Source organism: Capra hircus, chromosome 21 (assembly GCF_001704415.2).
Source record: "Capra hircus breed San Clemente chromosome 21, ASM170441v1, whole genome shotgun sequence".
In the NCBI taxonomy this organism is placed as follows: Eukaryota; Metazoa; Chordata; class Mammalia; order Artiodactyla; family Bovidae; genus Capra; species Capra hircus.
This window is the reverse complement of record NC_030828.1, coordinates 31,521,278-31,543,810: the sequence shown is the minus strand read 5'-3', so window position 1 is coordinate 31,543,810 and position 22,533 is coordinate 31,521,278. Positions and strand designations below refer to the sequence as shown.

At 37.5% G+C, this 22,533-nt stretch overlaps 1 protein-coding gene across 2 annotated transcripts in view; it reads left to right on the top strand.

The window, feature by feature from the left end:
• Positions 1–22,533, top strand: part of SCAPER (S-phase cyclin A associated protein in the ER) — a 400,712-nt gene that overhangs the window by 51,961 nt on the left and 326,218 nt on the right. For both annotated transcript variants that reach the window (XM_018066270.1, XM_018066269.1), the window contains exons 5-6: positions 2,634–2,831; positions 22,003–22,103. In XM_018066270.1, coding sequence (XP_017921759.1) covers positions 2,634–2,831; positions 22,003–22,103 — 299 coding nt within the window. The remainder of the gene's footprint in view (positions 1–2,633; positions 2,832–22,002; positions 22,104–22,533) is intronic.

Below are 22,533 nucleotides of genomic sequence, written 5' to 3'. Positions count from 1 at the left end.
CCCCCTCTAATCATACCTAACATCATATAGGTACTTACTGTGGGCTAGGTGCTTTGTGAAATGTTCTGTGAACAGTGAAGCAGAAGCTGGAAGTTTAGGTTCTGGTCCTAGTTCTGTCATTTAGCCTTTTGACTGGGTCAACAGATTGACTCTTACTAAGCCTTTGTTTTGTCATGTACAGAATAGGGATAATAATACTTGTCCTGTCTTTATATAATACTTTGTTTTGAATATTAAATGATACATTTTCAAGAGGTGGAACAAATTCAGAGAGCAGCACTGACACATGTACACTGCGATGGTGAAATAGCTGGCTGGCGGGAAGCAGCTGCAGAGCACAGGGAGCTCAGCTCATGCTCGATGACCCACAGTGGGGGGTGGGGAGCAGGAGGGAGCCTCAACAGGAAGGGCATATGTGTATACTTACAGCTGGTTCACACTGGTATAAGCAGAAACCGACACAGCACTGTAAAGCAGTTGTTGTTTAGTTGCTAAGTTGCTTTACGACCCCATGGACTGTAGCCCTCCAGGCTTCACTGTTCACGGGATTTCTCAGGCAGAAACACTGGAGCAGGTTACCATTTCCTTCTCCAGGGGATCTTCCTGACCCAGGGATTGAACCTGCATCTTCTGCTTGGCAGGCTGATTCTTGACTGCTGAGTCACCAGGGAAAGCATAAAGCCATTATCCTGCAATTAAAAAAAGCCCTTCATAAAATAAAATATTCAAATATAAAGACTGCTATTTTTGTCTAACTTAAATGTCCGATTTGCATAGTACATTGCCCTTCAGATGGAATTACCTAGATGTAATTTACTCCTTTCTAGAGTCTTTCTTAATAGAAGTCTAACATAGAGCAATCACAGGGAATAGAAACATCTTAACTTGAAAACAGTTTTGCCTATTATGCATTTTAAGAAAGGCTGGCTAAAGTATTTGAATAATATACATATGGATACATGATAGGGTAAATACATAAATGGGTGAAGATGAGTCACAGTATTTTTGAGAATTTCATACTCAGATTAGTGTCTGAATTCACAGGAAGCTACTAGTGCTTCACTGATTATTCTAGAAAAAGTTTGTGATGGAGGTATAATTCAGGAAAATTCAAGTGAACTTTAAGTTTGTGTGGAATATAGGGAGAGAAATGAGGTGGTCTGGAATATCTGGTAAAGGGCTGTTAGCACAGGGCCTTGGGGTGCAGTGTAATGGGAAGTCAGTGGTGTAATTGTAGAGCTCTAACTGGCAGATGGTCTCCTGTGGCTCTGTGATCTTGGACAAACCAGCCTCTAAATCTCAGTTTTCTAAGCTGTAAAGTACAGCTAATAATACATACTTTAAAATTTGTATAAGGGGATATTTGCCATCATAATTAAATTATTACTACTAGAGTTGGAAAGTACTTGGAGAGCCGTTAAGGCAAAGGTTTTGTGGGTTGTTGATGATTACTTTAAATTTTATTGCTTGAGTGTTGAGAATTTGGGCCCGGATTAGGACTGTCAGATAAAATACTTACTAATTTTTATTTGCTGGGTCTGACAGCCTTCATCTGGATGAAGGACTGTGGAAGGAGGATGAGCAGCTCCATTTCAGCCTTTTAAGTGTGTGTGTCTTTGTGTGTGTAAATGTTTTGTTTGCTTGCCTTTTGGTAACAAAGATTCTGTATAAGCCAAAGGCTGGCTATAAAAGAGTTTTCAAGTATAGAAGTCACTGTTACTTTGAAGGCCAAAGCGTAAAACAAAACTGAAGCCTCTTAGCTTCTATTTTGGGTGTTCTTCACTCTGGGACTCTTACATGAAGAAGGGAAAACAAACAAGCTAATAGGAATGGCTTACACACATACAGGACAACCCAAAGAAACTTGGAATTGTTTGCTGTTCTAACTGTAGTACAAGTATTTATTTACTTATCAGTTTAAGTAGCCACAGAGAGAAAAGCAACTTGTTTGTACTTCTAGTGAGAAGGTTCACGTCTTCCTATAAACTACACACTCATGTTTGTGGTGGAATGATTCTTTGGTAGTCTATAAAAGTGTAGAATATAATCTTGTATTTCCAAAATCTGCCTGTGCAAACGAGGAAAGACTGGGTCATATGAATGCTGTAGTTACTTTATTTGGTGAATCTGCTCTATAGCTGATGCTTGGTTTTCTTCATCAGTATTCTTCTCTAGTAAATTGTTTTGTGTTTATATATTGATTTTTACTTGTAGTGGAAAAATGGTTTAAGATAAAGTTAAGTAACAATATAAGTAGAGAATATGTCATTTCTAAATGAAAAGAATATATGCAGCAATTTCACAATGATGAAATGGGTATCTGTTATTTGTTAGTGTATTTAAATGTGCCATACATATATTTTAGTAAACCAGGAGCCCTTTTAGTGCTCCTTTTTGACCAAGCGTCTATTCATCATTAAAATCATCCTAATTTTCAATGAGACATGTAATTGATATTACAAACCTGCTGCTTTTATTTAAAATGAGAAGCTTTGTTTTGGTGAATTCAGTATGATGTAAGGTGAAAAGAAAGACATCATGTTTTTAAGTATTTATGTTGAAAAGTGTGATTTATAAAAAAATCTAGTTCCTGGAAGCATCAGAAAATTTTTTTTCATGTTTTATTTCATCAGAACACTACAGTAGACTGTAAAATGACATCATCTACAGCTGGAGATAAACACTTTGATAAAAGTCCCACTAAAACAAGACACCCTCGGAAAGTTGATCTAAGAGCTCGATACTGGGCATTTCTTTTTGACAATCTTCGCCGGGCAGTAGATGAAATCTATGTGACTTGTGAATCAGATCAGAGTGTGGTGGAATGTAAGGTAAGGTTTGCTTTAAGTTTTTGTAATCCATTTGACGTCAGATTCGCCAGTTTTTGCTCTATCTAAGTTGATTATTTACCTTCAGTATTAACTATAATCTCCATGCTATACACTACATCCTCAGAACTTAATCATCTTAAAACGGAAAGTCTGTACCCTTTACCGGCATCTCCCTATTTCCCCTATCATTTGCAGCCACTATTCTACTGTTGGCTTCTGTGAATGCGTCAGGTTTTTCTTTGTTTTGATTTTTTAAGATTATCCTTGTTGTTGTTTGCGTTACCTAATTGTGTACTTTTATATTCTGTGCAAGACTGGGTAGAAAATTGTCTTGATATATATAGTCTTAGGCGAGAAATTAAAAGATAGGTACACACATACACACACACACCCACACACACAATTTATTAAAAGGTCTCTCTTGGCTGCATTCTCCATTGGTACTGTAGGTGGCATTAGTGAGTTTTTCACATTCATTGGTTTCATGTCTAACGTCTTTAACTGGACATTGCCCCTTTTCTTGGAGAAGGCAGTGGCACCCCACTCCAGTGTTCTTGCCTGGAGAATCCCAGGGACGTGGGAGCCTGGTGGGCTGCTGTCTATGGGGTTGCACAGAGTCAGACACGACTGAAGTGACTTAGCAGCAGCAGCAGCCCCTTTTCTATTGAGATCACTCTCATCAACTTTGGTGAGGGGAAAGTGAGATTGATGGCTAACCGTAAACAACTCTGAGTGGGATTTGGAAGTAGTTGTAAGGTGTGTTTTCTAATTTTAGATAACCTTGTGTTTGTAATAGGATGTCAAACAGACACATAGCATAATCTGTCTCTGAAAATGCACTGGAAAGCCTGGACTTTTAGTAGATACAAACTGTATGCTGTATTTATACTAAATAAAATTATTTTGAGAAAAATCAGGATGATATATCTTCATAGAAAGATTACAGAGGCAGCTTCTGTTTCTACAGTGAACATGGTTAAAAATCCTGAAATTCATTATTTAACCTTTGAAATATATGAAGAGTCAAAGCAAAGTTATATGTTGAAACAATAGCTGTGTTTCCTCTAAAATTGGAAACAGCCAAAATATGTTTTAAACTAACTTAAAAATATGACTCAACAGAAACAGGTTTCAGAATGAACAGTGATTGAAATCATCCAAGTTTATGCTTTGGTTGTCACAATTAATATTGTTACTATCAGCTTATAAAACTTTTTTATGTTTTAAGAAAATATTTTTAAGGAAAATCATATTGTTGGGGTGTAGTCTCCACTCCTTGTTTTCCATTTCAGCCTGCGGGGAACTGGATGTGTGGCTCTGGGATACTGGGGACCCAGTGGAATATAGAAACTGATACCTGTATCTCCCTTAGAGATTTCATAGCATTATAAGCTTGCTGGAGTAGCTCATGCCAGCTTGGCTTAGGGGGACTTCAGGGTAGTAAGCTTTCTTTGGAAGGAGTTAGGATGGGACTTGTCACTGATCGAGTAAAGAGGACCGCCAGTGCATCTCATGATTTCTGTGAGGGAAGGATTGTAGACATCGGTGAAGATGTTGGAGTAATAGGGACTTCCTATGAGGACACTTGGTTAGGTGTCAGTAGAATACACCAAAGTCTGATGGGTTGAGGCAGATCTTGCTTTGGGCAGAGGGAGCCAGGGTGGACCTGACCACTGCCTAGAGACCCATGAGTGCTCCCTGTGCCGAAACTACCATGTACTGCAGAGATCATTGGGGACTGCTCACTCACATTGATCCAGAGAAGGGTCAGGGACGCATCTCTGCCTGGCAGCACTTGACTCTGTTGTTGGTCAGCATCATCTTAGTCCCTGGAGAAGGACTGGCTGATGACTACTGAAGATCCATCACTAATATCTGGTAAGCTCTGTAAGTGGAATATTGCTCTGTTCCCACAACTGCCACTTACGGCAGGGACATAAATTTGTGAATGTAGGATAGTGTTAAGGGGTACAGAGGAGGAAGAGAGGAATGACTCCGTGAAAACAACCCGAATTCCTCCCCCACAACAGGCATCTGCTAAAGGCTGTCCAATTCTCACCTGTGCTAGGTTGTCAGACAACAATAGGCAGATTGTCTGAAGATAGGATTTAAAAATCAAACTTTGATAATTGAATGTGACTGAAAAATTGTGGATTTCACTGAGCATACTCAGCAGGTTTAGGATTCAGCTGAGTAGCTAGTTATATGTGGAAAAAGATAAAAGTATTCTATGTTTATATCTCAAAAGTTGAGACTTCTCATTTCAACAAGTTAAGTGAGGATCAAAATGATATGTGAGAAAATGCTTAGAAAAGTATAACATACAATAAAAAGAAAATGAATTTTATAATTAGATGAAAGGAGAAGTCACAGATGGAGATAGGGGAATATAGATCCAGAACAGGGAAGAATCATTATAGAAGCAGGAAGAATATAGGAGAATAGGAATGTCCCAAAGGCCGTGGAAGAAGGACTGGTACATAGGTTAAGAATGACTGCAGTTGAGAGAAAGCTTGGCATTCAAGAGGGATAAGAACAGATGGGATCAAGGTGGAAACTTGTGATAAGAATTTGGAATTCCATTTGAGGGGTTCTTTGCCCTTTTATATTTTTAAGAAGTAGGAGGTATGAGGTTGGAAGTTGAAAGAGGGTGGAAAGATCTGAAATAACTGTGATGGAGAATGAAAGGGCAGACTTTTGGAAGCCACAGGGTTGCCCAGCAACCTTGAAGGTCACAGTTGAGACTGGAAATTCTTCTCTTTCCTGTATGTTCAATTTTCCTTATTAGAGTCTTCTCCCATCAGCACACTACTTGCTTATTTCTCTTCCATTGTAAACTACAACAATAAAAACAATAAAAAGGGGTTCATGTTTGGGAACGCATGTAAGAATTAAAGATTTTAAAATTTAAAAAAAATAAAAAATTAAAAATTAAAAAAAAAAAAAGAAACCCCCAAACCCTATCTCTGTTTTACTTATTCTTTCATCTACTGTCCCAGACCCCATTTTCCTCCTCTCCTTCTTAGCCAGGTTTCTTAGAAGACACCTGCCTTTTTGCGGCCTCCATTTCCTTTTCTCTCAGGAACTCATTTGTCTACTCCAACCTGGTGTCACATCCCTATCAGAGCTCCTATTAAACTCTTATTAAAGTCACTCAGCGTTGCTCAGTCCAGTGGGTGTTTTTCTGTCCCTCCCTTGATCTCTGAGTAGCATTTCACACTGTTGACCACTCCCCTCTTGCAGCACTCTCTCCTTTGGCTTTTATAGAACCACCACTGCTAGTTTTCTTCCTTCTTTGTTGGTTGCTGCCTCTGCTTCCTCTTAGTTGGCTTTTCCTTTTCCACCTGACCTTTAGCTTTTGGGAATTCATTAAGGCTCATCTTAGACCATCTTCTTTTCTCACTATTAGTTTCTCCCTCTGCGATTTCTCCATGCCATGGCTTAATTTATTGTTGCTTTTCTGATGATTCTTAAATTTATATCTCTAGCCTGTACTTTTCTTCTGATTTTCAGACTTGTATATCCAAATAGCCTCGTTGGCATCTCCACTTGGATATTTCATAAGCATGTCAAACTGATGTATATAGAAACAAGTTCATGATGACTCCTTCTACCCTAAACCTGGAGATATATTTTTCTTCCCTGAATTGGCAGGTAGTCCCTCCATCTTCCTCCCTTTACCCCACACCAGCCACTGTCCAATGAATGGACCTCTTTGAGTTCAATTCAGTTCTGTTGCTCAGTCATGCCCGACTCTTGATGACCCAATGGACTGCAGCACACCAGGCTTCCCTGTCCATCACCAACTCCTGGAGCTTACTCAAACTCATGTCCATTGAGTTGGTGATGCCATCCAACCATTTCATCCTCTGTTGTCCCCTTCTCCTGCCTTCAACCTTTCCCAGCATCAGGGTCTTTTCCAATGAGTTAGTTCTTTGCATCAAGTGGCCAAAGTATTGGAGTTTCAGCTTCAGCCTCAGTCCTTCCAATGAATATTCAGGACTTATTTCCTTTAGGATGGACTAGTTTTATCTTCTTGCTGTCTAAAGGACTCTCAAGAGTCTTCTCTATCACCACAGTTCAAAAGTATCAGTTCTTTGGTGCTCAGTTTTCTTTATAGTCCAACTCTCACATCTGTACTGGAAAAGCTATAGCTTTGACTAGATAGACCTTTGTTGGCAAAGTAATGTCTCTGCTTTTTAATACTCTTTGAGTATTACCTCCTAAATCTTTCCAACCTGTCCACTTCTCTTATTCTCTACTGCTACCATTCTAGTCCAAGCTGCCATTATATTAGTAAAATCCCTGGATCACAATTGAAATCTTCTAGCAGGACTCCCTGCATCCTTCCAATCCATTCTCTATACGATAGGCAAACTGATACTTAAACATGAGCTCTGATTTCTTTGATTATAGCTCCTCAAAAGTTTCCCTTAGCTCTGTGCATTAAAATCTCCAGCATGACCTTCAAATCTTGAGTAAGTTGATTTGTGTAAACCTCATTTCACACTACTTTTCTCTCCTCCCTCCCTCATTTAAACCAGCCTTCTTTCGATTACTCAAACATCCCAGGTACCCGCAAGTCTTCAGACCTTTCCACATTCTGATTTTTTTTGCCGAGACACTCATCCTCACTTTTCTTGCCCAGCACCTCTTCACCTCCCTCATCCCTTTTATCTAACTCCCATTCCTAGCATAGGTTTCAATTTAAGTGTCACTTTCTCAGGAGAGCTTATCATGTTTCAGACTAAATCAGGTTCCCTGCTGATATAGAGTTCACCCTCTTATCTGCATGGGATTGATTCCAAGACACCTCTCCTACCCTTGCCATGTGGATACCAATATCCACGGATGCTCAAGCCCCTTTTATAAAATGATGTAATGCATTCAGCCCTGGATATCCATGGGTTCTGCTTGGGCACGTATGGCCTGACTGTACTCTCATAGCATACTTTCCCTAGAAACATTTTATCACAGTTGAAACTGCATAATTGTTTATTTTGTTGTTTTTACATCTGTCTCCCTTACTAGACATGAAGCTCCCAGAAGACAGAAACCACACTGTCTCGTTTACCACTCTGTCATCAGTTCTTGGAACTGGAACTGGAACACAGTAATAGATAAATACTGTGTAGATAAATAGTAAATAGATGTTAAATGTCTGTGTGAAGCAATGAGACCACATACATTGTTGGGGTAAAGATATGTCTACACAGTTATATGGTTCCCTTCTACCCTGATGGAATGCTTACTAGCCATTCAGTCACTTGCTAAAAATGCCCAAAGATGGCGGGTAGATGAATTAGTCATGGGTTGGTATTTTTAAGGCAGATTCAGTGGAATTTCATTAAGTAAAAGATTGAAGAGGTTAAGAGAATAGTTGGAATAGTGGACCATGGGACTGAAGTTTCATGGGGAAGGAAATGGCTATAACAGAAGCCTGATAGATGTGGATAAAGTAAAGAAGTTAAGTATTTGCAAATATCCTTTGGACAGATAGGAGTAGGTAAAGTGGACTCTCTACAGATAAAAATTAATGTTTATATTTTTAAAGTCACTGTTTACATACTCTAAATTATTAGCTTGTTCTTTAATGTCCTTGATCTCTCAGGCACTGAAATATTTTAGTCTCCCACTACTATTGCAGTTTCTTCAATATCTCTTTGAATTTTGGGGAATTTTTACTTTACACATTTTACTGTCTTATTATTAATTATAGTGTGTTGTATTTTTTCAATTTAATTTAAGTTTAAACTTTTTATTTTATATTGGAGCATAGTCAATTAGCAAGGGAATGCTCAAAATCCTTCAGGCCAGGTTTTAACAGTACATGAACTGAGAACTTCCAGGTGTACAAGCTAGATTTAGAAAAGGCAGAGGAACCAAAGATCAAATTGCCAACATATGCTGGATCATAGAAAAAGCAAGGGAATTCCAGAAAAACATCTACTTCTGCTTCATTGACTATGCTAAAGCCTTTGACTGTGTAGATCACAACAAACTGTGGAAAATTCTTAAAGAGATAGGAATACCAGACCACCTTACCTGCCTTCTGAGAAACCTGTATGGAGGTCAAGAAGCAACAGTTAGAACCAGACATGGAACAACAGACTGGTTCAAAGTTGGGAAAGGAGTACATCAAGGCTGTATATTGTCACCTTGCTTACTTAACTTCTGTGCAGAGTACATCATGTGAAATGCCAGGCTGCCTGAAGCTCAAGCTGGACTCAAGATTGCTGGGAGAAACCAGCATAAACTCAGATATGCAGATGACACCACCCTACTGGCAGAAATCAAAGAGCAACTAAAGAGCCACCTAATGAAGGTGAAAGAGGAGAGTGAAAATCTGGTTTAAAACTCAGCATTCAGAAAACAAAGGTCATGACATCCAGTCCCGTCACTTCATGGCAAATAGATGGGGAAAAATTGGAAACAGTGGCAGACTTTATTTTTTTGGCCTCCAAAATCACTGCAGATGCTGACTGCAGCTATGAAATTAAAAGATGCTTGCTCCTTGGAAGAAAAGCTATGACAATCCTAGACAGCATATTAAAAAGCAGAAACATGACTTTGTCGACAAAGGTTTGTATAGTCAAAGCTATGGTTTTTCCATTAGTCATGTATGGATGTGAGAGTTGGACCATGAGAAAAGCTGGATGCCAAAGAATTGGTGCTTTTGAATTGTGGTGTTTGAGACTCCCTTGGACTGCACGAACAAATCAGTCAATCCTAAAGGAAATCAACCGTGAATATTCATTGCAAGGACTGATGCTGATGCTGAAGCTTCAGTACTTTGGCCACCCGATGTGAAGAGCCGGCTCACTGGAAAAGACCCTGGTGCTGGGAAAAGTTGAAGGCAGGAGGAGAAGGGGACAACAGAGGATGAGATGGTTGGATGATGTCATCAACTCGATGGACATGAGTTTGAGCAATCTCAGGGGGATAGTGAAGGACACGGAAGCCTGGTGTGTTGCAGTCCATGGGGGTAGCAAAGAGTCAGACACGACTGAACAGCAACAGCAATGTTGATTTTGAGCATTATAATAATCATTTTGAGCATTTTTGTCTACTTACACTTAGTCACAATAGGTCTCTAATAATGGGAAACAGCATAAGAAGATCTGGTCCATGTTTCAATGCCATTCTCCCAAATCATCCTGCCCTCTCCCTCACAGTCCAAAAGTCTGTTCTATACATCTGTGTCTCTTGCTGTCTCGCATACAGGGTCATCATTACCATCTTTCTAAATTCCATATATATGTGTCAGTATATTGTATTGGTGTTTTTTTTCTGGCTTACTTCTCTCTGTATAATCGGCTCCAGTTTCATCCATCTCATTAGAACTGATTCAAATGTGTTCTTTTTAATGGCTGAGTAATACTCCATTGTGTATATGTACCACAGCTTTCTTATCCATTCATCTGCTGGTGGACATCTAGGTTGTTTCCATGTCCTGGCTATTATAAACAGTGCTGCGATGAACATTGGGGTACATGTGTCTCTTTCAGTTCTGGTTTCCTCGGTGTGTATGCCCAGCAGTGGGATTGCTGGGTCATAAGGCAGTTCTATTTGCAATTTTTTAAGGAATCTCCACACTGTTTCCATAGTGAACGTGTATACTATCATGTAAGAAACGAAGTGCCAGTCTATGTTCGATACAAGATATAGGATGCTTGGGGCTGGTGCATGGGGATGATCCAGAGAGATGATATGGGGTGGGAGGTGGGAGGGTGATTCAGGATTGGGAGCTCGTATACACCCGTGGCAGATTCATGTCAATGTATGGCAAAACCAATACAGTATTGTAAAGTAAAATAACGTAAAAATAAAATTAAAAAAAAAAAAGAACATCTGGTCCAGCAACTTCCAAATGAGTTGCAATTAAAAATTAGTTAGCCACTGAAGCAACATATTTGTATTACTACCCAGGCAACTGCAAATTTTATTTATCCAAAAAGATCCTGGTAAGGATTAAATTATAGGAGAATGCTTTTCATTAGCAGATTTTCATTTGGTAGGCTTTTATTTGTTGAATATATTATGTATGTATTCTTTTTCCAGCTTGCTTATATTGAGAATTAAGGGGAGATATTTGAAAGAGGTAAATGATAACGGAATGAAGATGACTGGGTGAATACTATTATTAGACAGTTTTTGAAAGTGATTTACTTGCCATTTTGCTTTCAGATGATTTCTTTTTTAAACATTATATTAGCAGTTTAAAAAATGCATTTTCTTTTTGTAAGAGTCCATTCTCATGTGATGGTTATTTCCACTTCTTTCATCATCACAGAGGGCACAACTGTACTCATTCCTGCAGCTGAGTTGGAGGGCTGTATTGATGTCTGGGCCCAAGGGTCTGTGCACCTAGTATTGTGTGTCAGGAGGACAGAGGGATGGCGCCAACCATCCTGCTGTGCGCCAGTAACTAGAATTAGTTACAAACCGATCGAATCCGTTGCAGCCAATTGGTAAACTAATTGGTAATTTTAGCTGTACATCTATATGTAGTTATCTGAATGCCTATAACATTACTTTCAGAGCCACTTTTGTTCCGTTTCGTCCTGCTTAACAAAATAGCCTTCATAGCTGTAAGGAGAAAGATGTGCATCAGTGACTGTGAGGCTGCTCCAGCTGCTTGTCTTGTTTGTATTCCCTTGTTCGTAAAACACGACTCAGGTTACAGCTGCATGGTACCACTCTGATCATTTCTGATAACGGTGAGCTAAACATTCCTTAAAATAGGTTGTTTAAGCCACCAAATGTACTTTCTCTGTGCCAACTTGTATCAGAAGTATAGCTGCTTATATTCTTGCCTTTTTGAAGGTTTCTTCTTCTTTTTTTTCCTTCAGTGAAAAGGGAAATCAGTAGACAACTTTTAAAGGAAATTATTGTGAAGTAAATCTTTCTGTGCCCTAAAGTAGGTCGCTTAAATTAATGAATTTAATTAAAGAATTTGAATTGTATTAGTAGAATTGAGAAAAGGAAGTCAACTAAAGTTTTAAAATTTTCCTTTTCCTGATCATAGAAAACTTTCATTACCAGTGATTTGACAATAAGATTACCTGAGAAAGAAAATAAACAGTACTTCTATGTCAGGAGAGTCTTTTAAAGTAGAATATAACTTTTATGACTAAAGTGAGGGTGATACTATATTTCATTTATGAATAACTTGGCATATATTTATTATTAGTCTTGGGTCTGGTTTCCAAAGTGTACCTGTATGTTTAAAAAAAAACCATTGTAAGTGAAAAGTGTTTTTGAGGTCTTTGAGGCCCACTGATACTAAACCATGAGTCCAGTACTTTGTTATGGAAAAGTAATATATTTTTAAAACAAATAACCGTTTTTATAGCTAGCTGTCATTTTCTGATAGTCATCTTCTGGGAGAATTGGAAAGTTGCCTTTTATAGTAAAGTGAGACTGGCATGTCTTTACAGTAAGATGAGAATAGGATGGTACTGGTAAAGTGAATACACTTTAAAGTTCTTTGTCTTATGCATTTAAATGGCAACTATGGCCAATTAAGCAATGTCTGCACATAGCTAAACTTGACATCGATTCCCTTTTGTCAAACATGGAGTGGATCTTAGTGGCTTATGCGTTTAAATCTTTCTTGTGTAAAATTTTCATTGCCACTCTCATGTAAAACTAGTCAGTGCTAAGAAAAAGGTCTTTGTGAGATGAGTCGAATGTAGTGTCACAGTAATGTGATTTTGGATTTTCTAAAGAGGAAAATTAGAGTGCAGATTAACTGAATTAGAAGTGATTCCTGTGAAATCCAGTCAGTTTTAAATGTATTTTGTTATTGGAGGCTTAGTGTCTGTGCAAATGCTGTATTTGATAAACAGAATGCAGGTGACCCATATTATGAAAACTGGTTTTACATCATGCATAATTATAATGTCCTTTGATATATTCAGCTTTGTATCATTTGCCTTAGAAATGCTGGTAAAATTTTAGACATTTACTTTTCCAAATATATTTCTTTTTAAACTGATGATTTCACATATATGTTAGCAGAATTAAAGATTATTTAAAAGACTAACCAGTATTTTTTTTTAAAATTTGATTTCAGAAAGCTTCAGTTTAGTAGTAAATGTAAAAAAAGTTGATGAGGAACACTGGAGGGAAGCATGCCCTTGATAATGGATTTGCTAGTAACTTTTTTCATTCCTATCTTTTCTTCTTTTTATTTTTCTTGCTGCTGGTATAGAACATCTTGGAGGTATGACTTAGCAGAAAGAGCAGTGGGCCAGGAGTCAATGCAGTGGGGTTTGGGTTCTGCGCTGTCACAACCAGATCACTAAACTCAGTGTTATCTTGAAAATTAAGTGACTGACTGTAGACTATGTGACTTCTTCATTCATTAGATGATCCTCTGACATTTACTCATTATGTAACATCTTTTGTCACTAATGGTTTTACTTATTCAGCCCATTCTTTAGAATAAAAATTTCTAAACAAGACTAGAGAGGGTAGAAATTTGCTTTAAGAGGGATTGTAAATTGTAATCAATTTCTGTCATAAAGTACCACTGATAAATGTTACATTGGACATCTGAGGGAATAATCTTCTGTTTAATTCACTCAGGCTAAAGAGCAGCATTTGCTAGCATGCTACTGATGTTTCAAATCACTGAATACATCTCTCTTGTGGTTTGAATTTATTGATTCAGTGTTTTGACACATAGTGGATTTCTAACACATTTTATTTTGGTGAGTAAATCATAGAATCTTAGAACTGTTAGTAAAGTTGTCTCATCCACCTACCCATTATACAGTTACCCTTGACCATATTCTCTCTGGTAACTAATTCTCTTTTTGAGGCAGCTCTGGCAGGTGAAACTCTGTCATTTTCACTGAGCATTCTTTGTTCTGTAACTTGTATTTATGTGGAAATAATATAATCCCTTTTATGATAACCTCTTTTATGTGAAGATGTTTATCATACCGTCCCATTAGTCTTTAAGCCTAGTCATCCAGTTCTTACTGTAGTTCCTACTATGATGTGATGTTAAAATCTTCCTTATTATCACACTTGGTTAATTGTAGTCTACTTTACCTATCTATCCTCCTTAAATTGTGCTTATCATGGCTTAGTGGTTAGCAAGTAGCTAGCAATAGAATTAGACTCTAGCTGATTAAATGGAAAAATTAATTCTTTGAGAGGATAGGTCACAGATTTGATACTGAAACCCATGAATCAGGGTTAGAAAATAGGCAGAAACCAGGGAGGTTTTGCGGAGAAACATCTGGCTAGGATGTATTGCTATTTTTTTTTTAATACCACGATTTCCTCTTTATCTTTGCCTTGCTTGCTTGAGATTCAGAGTCCCAGGCAAGTGAGTCTGATTAGTTAAGTTCCGATCATATTACTGTGCTTAACTGTCAAGTAGTAGAGAGCAGAAAGATCTTCTCCTTTTTCGTTTGTGCAAAAACCCAATTCCCCAAACTAGAAAGAGAGTGGAAATTCTGGTTAGCAGTAAAAAAAAAAAAAAATTTCATGTAGACAGAAAACTCACAGAGGAAGTGGTCTCATTTTACCTTATGCGATCAGACCCCCAGCCTTTTCATAGTTGCTGTTATAATTGTATTATTGAAGTGTGAGGCCATACTCACTCTTTCCTCTGGCTCAGCAAACTATTTACTCAACTTGAGTTTAGTGTCAAGTAAAATTACAGTCTTTTCTATATGTGTCATGTTTTGTTAAGACCAACCTCTGCCTAATATTTTACTTGCACAGTTAGTTACTGGATCAAACGGTAGAATCAGAAACTTATCATTTAAAAATATCTCATCTTTTTAGATTTGCCACATTACTATAACCTGTCCCTGCTGCCCAATAGAAATATAACATGAGCCACATATGTACTTCTAAATTTCCTACTTGTTACATTAAAAAGGCAAAAAGAAACATATGAAAATAACTTACATAATATTTTAAATTTAACCCAATACAGCAAAAATTATTTCAACACAATGGTAGCAAGTCAGAAATACATAAGAGCCAGCATCAACAACTTCCCATTTGCCAAATCTGGAACAATTCAAGTATTAAAATAAATAATGATAGTAATGGATCATTCAAGACTATAGAAATTGATGAATCCATACTATTATGAATAAGTAAATTAATAAATAGTCAAATAAGGGAGAAGAGAAAGCACCTTTTCTATAACAGAATGCTAAGTAATAAATGTATAAGGAATGATGGAATTAGAAAACCATCATTTAGAAATTATTATAATAATTTATCCAGGCAGGAATCACCAATGAATCTTAAATTAGTGAAATTTGTTGAAGAACACGATATTTATAGTTACAGAATATCTCCCTAAAAGATAGTTTTTAAGTACAGAGAAAAATAGGAAGTTTAAGTGGGGAGTTGTTAGATACCACTTATCAAATTATCAAGTTTATTATCATTAGTAATAGGACATATACATAGTGGGTGCCTCTTTATATTAGGCACTGAGAAGACCACAGCATCACTAATGTAGTATTTCTGATAATTCATTTAATTTGACCTTAAATTGATTGACATATTACAAAATAACTGCCTGTATTCTTTAAAAATATGAGGTCATGAACGACTGAGGAAGAGCAGTAATAGAATGAGGAAGACAGGACAATTAAATACAAGCATGATTCTCAGTAGGACCTTGGATTAGATTATTTTTCTTCTCTAAAGCCACCCTGATTATTTAACTTATATGCAGAATACATCACATGAAATGCCAGGCTAGATGGCTCACAAGCTGGAATCAAGATTGAAGGGAGAAGTATCAATAACCTCAGATATTACGCAGATGACACTACCCTGTTGGCAGAAAATGAAAAGGAACTAGAGAGTGGTTTTTTTTTTTTTTTTTTTTTTTAATGAAGGTGAAAGAGTAGAGTGAAAAGCTGGGTTAAAACTCAACATTCAAAAAATGAAGATCGTGGCATCCAGTCCCGTCACTTCATGGTAAATGGGTGGGGGATAAATGGAAACAGTGAGAGACTTTATTTTCTTGGGCTCCAAAATCACTGCAGTTGATGACTGCAGGCACAAAATTAAAAGATACTTGCTTCTTGGTAGAAAAGCTATGATAAACCTAGACAGCATATTGAAAAGCAGAGACATCACTTTGCCAAGAAAGGTCCATCTAGTCAAAGCTATGGTTTTTCCAGTAGTCATGTACAGATGTGAGAGTTGGACCCTCAAGAAGGCTGAGCACTGAAGAACTGATGCTTTCAAAGCTGTAGTTCTGGAGAAGACTCTTGAGAGTCCCTTGTTCAGCAAGGAGATTGAACTAGTCAATCCTAAAGGAAATCAATCCCGAATATTCATTGGAAGGACTGATGCTTAAATTGAAGTTCCAATACTTTGGCCACCTGATGCAAAGAGCATCATTGGAAAAGACCCTGATATTGGGAAAGATTTAGGGCAGGAGAAGAAGGGGGCGACAGAGGATGAGATGGTTGGATGGCATCACTGACTCAATGGATGTGCTGCTGCTGCTGCTGCTAAGTCGCTTCAGTCTTGTCCGATGCTGTGCAACCCCATAGATGGCAGCCCACCAGGCTCCCCCATCCCTGGGATTCTCCAGGCAAGAACACTGGAATGGGTTGCCATTTCCTTCAGTGCTTCATTTCCTCCAAAGCATCAGTTCGTCAGTGCTCAGCCTTCTTGAGGGTCCAACTCTCACATCTGTACATGACTACTGGAAAAACCATAGCTTTGACTAGATGGACCTTTCTTGGCATAAAGTGAAAAGTGAAATTGAAGTCGCTCAGTCATGTCCGACTTTTGTGACCCCATGGACTGCAGCCTACCAGACTCCCCCGTCCATGGGATTTTCTAGGCAAGAGTACTGGAGTGGGTTGCCATTGCCTTCTTTGCAATGGACATGAGTTTGAGCAAACTCCGGAGGACAGGAAAGCCTGGTGTGCTACAGTCCATGGTGTCACAAAGAGTCAGACACGACTTAGTGACTGAACAACAACAAAAGTACACTAGTGGAACAGTTGGTAAAATCTGAGTGAGCTGGAGGACCCACACTTCCTGAATTCAAGCTTACCTTATTATTGAGGTAATAATAATCAAAATGATGAGTTGCCAGGATAAGGATAGGCATATAGATCTATGTCTAAGGATAGACATAGAGATCTTGGCAACAAATCCATAAGATCTGTGGTCACTTTTTTTGTTAGAATATTTTTATTTATTTATTTATTTTGGGCTATTCTGGTTCTTTGTTGCTGAGCAGACTTTTCTGTAGTTGCAGTAAGTGGGGGCTGCTTTCTCGTCACAGTGTGAAGCCTTCTCATTGTGGTGGCTTCTCACTGCAGAGAAAGGAAGAGCTCTGTGGTGCACAGGTTTCAGTAGCTGCGTCATGTGGCTTCAGTAGTTGCCATTCCCGGGCTCTAGAGCACAGGCTCAATGGTTGTGACACAGGGGCTTAGTTCCTCCACTGCATGTAGGATCCTCCAGGACCAAGGATCGAACCCATGTCTCCTGCATTGGCAAGTATGCCAATAGGGAAGCCCTGGTCACTGTCTTTTTTGACAAGGGTGCCAAGACTATTTCATGGGGAAAGAATCGCCTTTCAGCAAACGTTGCTGGGACAACTAGATATCCACACACAAAGAATGAATTTGGGTCCCTACCTCACACCATATGCAAAATTTAACTGAAAATGGATCAAAGACCTAAACGTAAGAGCTAAAACTATAGAACTTTGAAGAAAACATAGATGTAAATCTTTGTAACCTTGGAGTAGGCAATACTTTCTCAAATAGTATACCCAGAGCACAAGTAACCAAATAAAAAATATGTAAATTGAACTTCATCTGAATTTAAAACTTATATGTGTTATTAGGACACTCACAAGTGAAAACACATCTCACAGAATGAGGGAAAATATTTTCAAACCATATGTCTGATAAATCTAATATACAGAATATATGAAAAATGCAGTCCAAAAATAAAAAAGACAAATAGCCCAGTTAAAAAATGGACGAAGAATTTGAATAGACACTTTTGCTTAGATGATATACAAATGTCCATAAGCACATGAATATGTGCTCAACATTTTTAGTCATCAGGGAAAATCAAATAAAAACAATAATATCAGTTTACTGTCTTTAGGTTGACTAGAGTCAAGAAGTCAGAAAATAGCAAATGTTGGTAAGGATTGAAGGAGATGCAGCCCTCTCATATTGCTAGTGTGGCAAAGTAAAATGGTACAGCTACTGTGGAAAAAATTTTGGTAGTTAATGTTAAATGTTAGAGTTACCATATGGCCCAGGAAACCCAAATCCATTTACACACCCAAGAGAATTAGAAACATGTGTTCACATAAAACCTTGTACATGAATGTTCACAGCAGCAGAATTCATAATAGGCAAAAAGTGAGAACAGCCTAAATATCCATCAACTGAAAGTGAATAAAAGAAGTTGTGTTTACACAGTTATTAATTATAGAAAGGAGTGGAGTACAGATGCATGCTACCAGGTAGATGAGTCTTGAAAACATTCAGTTCAGTTCAGTTCAGTTGCTCAGTCATGTCGACTCTTCGCGACCCCATGAACCACAGCACCTCCCTGTGATGGACAGGCCTCCTGTCCATCACCAACTCCCAGAGCCTCAAACTCATCTTCATTGAGTTGGTGATGCTATCCAACCATCTCATCCTCTGTTGTCGCCTTCTCCTCCTGCCTTCAACCTTTCCCAGCATCAGGGTCATTTCAAATGAGTTGGCTCTTTGCATCAGGTGGCCAAAGTATTGGAGTTTTAGCTTCAGCATCAGTCCTTCCAATGAACAGTCAGGACTGATCTCCTTTAGGATGGTCTGGTTGGATCTCCTTGCAGTCCAAGGGACTCTCAAGAGTCTTCTCCAACACAACAGTTCAAAAGAATCAATTCTTCAGCGTTCAACCTTCTTTTTTAGTCCAACTCTCACATCCATACATGACTACTGGAAAAACCTTAACCTTAACGAGATGGACTTTGTGGGTAAAGTAATGTCTCTCCTTTTTAATGTGCTTTCTAGGTTGGTCATAACTTTCCTTCCAAGGAGTAAGCATCTTTTAATTTCATGGCTGCAATCACCATCTGCAGTGATTTTGGAGCCCAAAAAATTAAAGTTAGCCACTGTTTCCCTATCTATTTGCCATGAAGTGGTAGGACTGGATGCCATGATCTTAGTTTTTTGAATGTTGTGCTTTAAGCCAACTTTTTCACTCTCCTCTTTCACTTTCATCAAGAGGCTTTTTAGTTCCTCTTCACTTTCTCCCATAAGCGTGGTGTCGCCTGCATATCTGAGGTTATTGTTATTTCTCCTGGCAATCTTCCAGCTTATGCTTCAAGCAGCCCAGCATTTCTTATGAAAACATTATGCTAACTAAAAGAAGCTACCTCAAAAGACCACATATTATATGATTCTGTTTATATGAAATGTCTAGAAGAGGCCAGTCCGTAGATATAGAAGGTTATCAGTGGTTTCCAAAGGCTGGGGAAAAGGGAAAATGGGGAGTGACTGCTAAAGGTTTCTTTTGGGGGATGATGAAAATGTTCTGGAATCAGTTGCATAATTCTGTGTATATATGGTGCACAGCTCTGAATTGCATAATTTAAGATGGTGAATTTTATAGTCTGTGAATTATATCTCAGTAAAAATTGAGGGGAAAAAAAGCCTATATTATGCAAATTCTTCTAGAACATAGGAAAATAGAGAATTCCTTTCAGCATAACCTTGATAACCAAAAGTCTTATTAGAAAGGAAAATATAGGCCACACTGAAGTATAGATGCATAAGTCCTAAACCAGATAACGATGTATTGAATCTAGTGATTTAAAAATTGGACAGTACATCACAATCAAGTTAGGTTCTTTGCAGTCCTGCAATGTTTCTTTAACATTTGAATGTGAAATTAATGTTATTTACCAGATTAGATGAGTGAAGATGAAAAATCATATGATCATGTCAGTGATTTTGGAAAAATACTTTATGAAATTCAGCACCCATTCATGGTAAAACTAGTAAACTGAGAATAACAGGGAATATCCTTAGTGATATAAGGAATCTTCCAAAAATTTTAGAGTAAACGTCAAGCTTAATGGTGAGATGTTGAGAGCTTTCCTTCTGAAATTGTGAATGAGACAAGATAGGCCATTGTCTTTATTTCTTTTCAGCCTTGGGCCAGCACAGGAATAAGAGAATAAGACATAAAAGATATGAGACTTATGGAGAGAAATAAGTTTGTCATTATTTACAGATCACATGTATATGTATATGTATACACACACACATAAACACACTTAGGAGATCCAGGAAAATCAACATTAACTGAAAAAAAATTTAAAGCAACTACCATTTATTCTTAGGGTTGAGTCTAACAAAAGATATGTAAGACCTCTACACAGAAAAATATAATACATTATTGAGACACACTGAGTAAGGTAAATATATAGAACAATAGGTCTGTAAAGACTAGAAAAACAATGTTATAAGAGTATCAGTTTTCTTTCAGTTCCTCTATAGAATCAATGCAAATGCAATTAAAATTCTATTTTTTTTACCCTTGGGAACTTGACAAGGGGATTCTAAAATTGTATGGAAATGCAAAAAGGGCTGGAATTAGCCTAGACAACTTTGAGGTCAAAGACAAAGTTGGAGAATTTACTGAGTTTTGAGATTTATTTTAGAGCTGTAGCAATGCATTATAATTTACTACTGGTATAAGAATAGACCAATGTAATAGAAGAGATCCCATAGAAACAGACTCATGCTTTAAAAGATAATTTTGGAGAAATCTTCCTGACCTTGTGATAGGAAAAGAACACTTAAAAATGACACAATAATATCAGTCTTTAGATAAAACAGTCATAAATTAGACCACCTTAAAATCTGGAATTTCTGTTCATCAAAAGATTCCATTCCATTAGGAGAGTGAAAAGGTGAGCTTATATGTGCTGCACATATAATTGACAATAGGCACATATCCAAAAGAAGTTCTCCTGCACATCAAAAAGAGAAAGACACTAGAAAAACCGAATGAGTCTTGAAAAAACGCTTTACAAAAAGAGGTTGGCTGATAAGCATATGAAAAAGTGCTAAGAATCATTAATAATCAGAGAAACACATACTAAAACCAAAACGAAACCATTACAGCCCCATCAGCCAGAATGGCTCAGGTTAAAAACACAAAAGGAAGACCCAAAATGGAAATTCCAGGTATAGATGAGGGTGTGCAGCAAGTAGTGTTCACGTACACTGCTGCTGGGTGTGGCAACCACTTTGGAAAACAGTTTGTTACTGTGTATGCAAGTGGAACATAGGCTTACTCTGTGACTCAGCAATTATACTCTTGATCATACACTCAACAGAAATAATACATATGTGCAGTGAACATGTACATGAATAATAGCATATAACTTGTAATATCCCAAATTTGGAAATTACTTCAGTGTGCATCAACATTAGATTGTGTAAATATTAGGTAAATAAATATTAAAATAAATACCAACCAATAAATTTTTATAAACTGTAAATTAGGTAAGTAAATGTTAATAGAATACTGTTCAGTAGTGACCTTGGAATATGACAGTAAGTGAATGGCAGGTACATTCTGCAATATGGATGAATCCAATAAATAAATGTACGACAGAAACCACAAAATAATACATAGTCAATGAGTTCATGTTATGAATTTCAAAATCAGGCAAAATTATTAGAAGTCAAAGCAGTGGTTACTTTGGAACAGTGATTTGGAGGGGGACATCAGGGAACTTTTATTAGAGACTGATAGTGTTAAATTTTTTGTCTTCGATGGTGGTTGCATGAGTCCTTACTTTGAAATAATTTATCAGTACATTTATGTTTCATGTACTTTTCTGTTTATTAATATAGCAATAACAAGATTAAAAGAATATTCAGTTGAGAAAGTCTTTAGAAGGAATATCAATGCCATCTCTTGGTCTTTAGACTGTGAGCTTCACTAATTTCTTACCAAACAGAATGAAAATAACCCCCCACTCCCCAGATGTCGGTAGGTTTTGCTGCTTCATCAATGAGGAGTATTAGTGTACAAATTATTAATTCCTAAGTCCTTTAAACTTTTTTTTCTTGAAGCTCTTTAGTTTCAGAATGGAATCTAATATTTGTTGTTTGTATTGAATTAGGAGGTGCTGATGATGCTGGATAACTATGTAAGAGATTTCAAAGCATTAATTGACTGGATTCAACTACAGGAAAAGCTAGAGAAGACAGATGCTCAAAGCAGGTAATGAATTCTGGTCTTTATATTTATAGCAGCTGTCAGATTCTAAAGCATTTATTAAAATTGACAATGAACTTGACCTCAGCTTAACTGGAAACTTGTCTAAATCTAAAAGTTGGGAGCTGCATTTCTCAAGTTCAGTAACAAGTATTTTATTGGGTACCTACTAGTGCAAGGCACTTGTTATCTTGTACAGAAATGTAATTGCTGAGCAAGATACACTTACTACTTTCATGAATTTGTAGTCTAAGGGTGGGATAAAATAGAACTGATTACTGTGAAAAAATTGTCAATATTAAAGGTGTTCAGAGGACAGAGTCATATCTCCTTTGGGAATAGATCAGGAAAGATTTTGAGGAGGTTGTAGAAGTGTTTAAAAAATGTGATGGATTTTAATAAAGTTGGCCTTTCAAATGAAGGGATTAAGGACAGC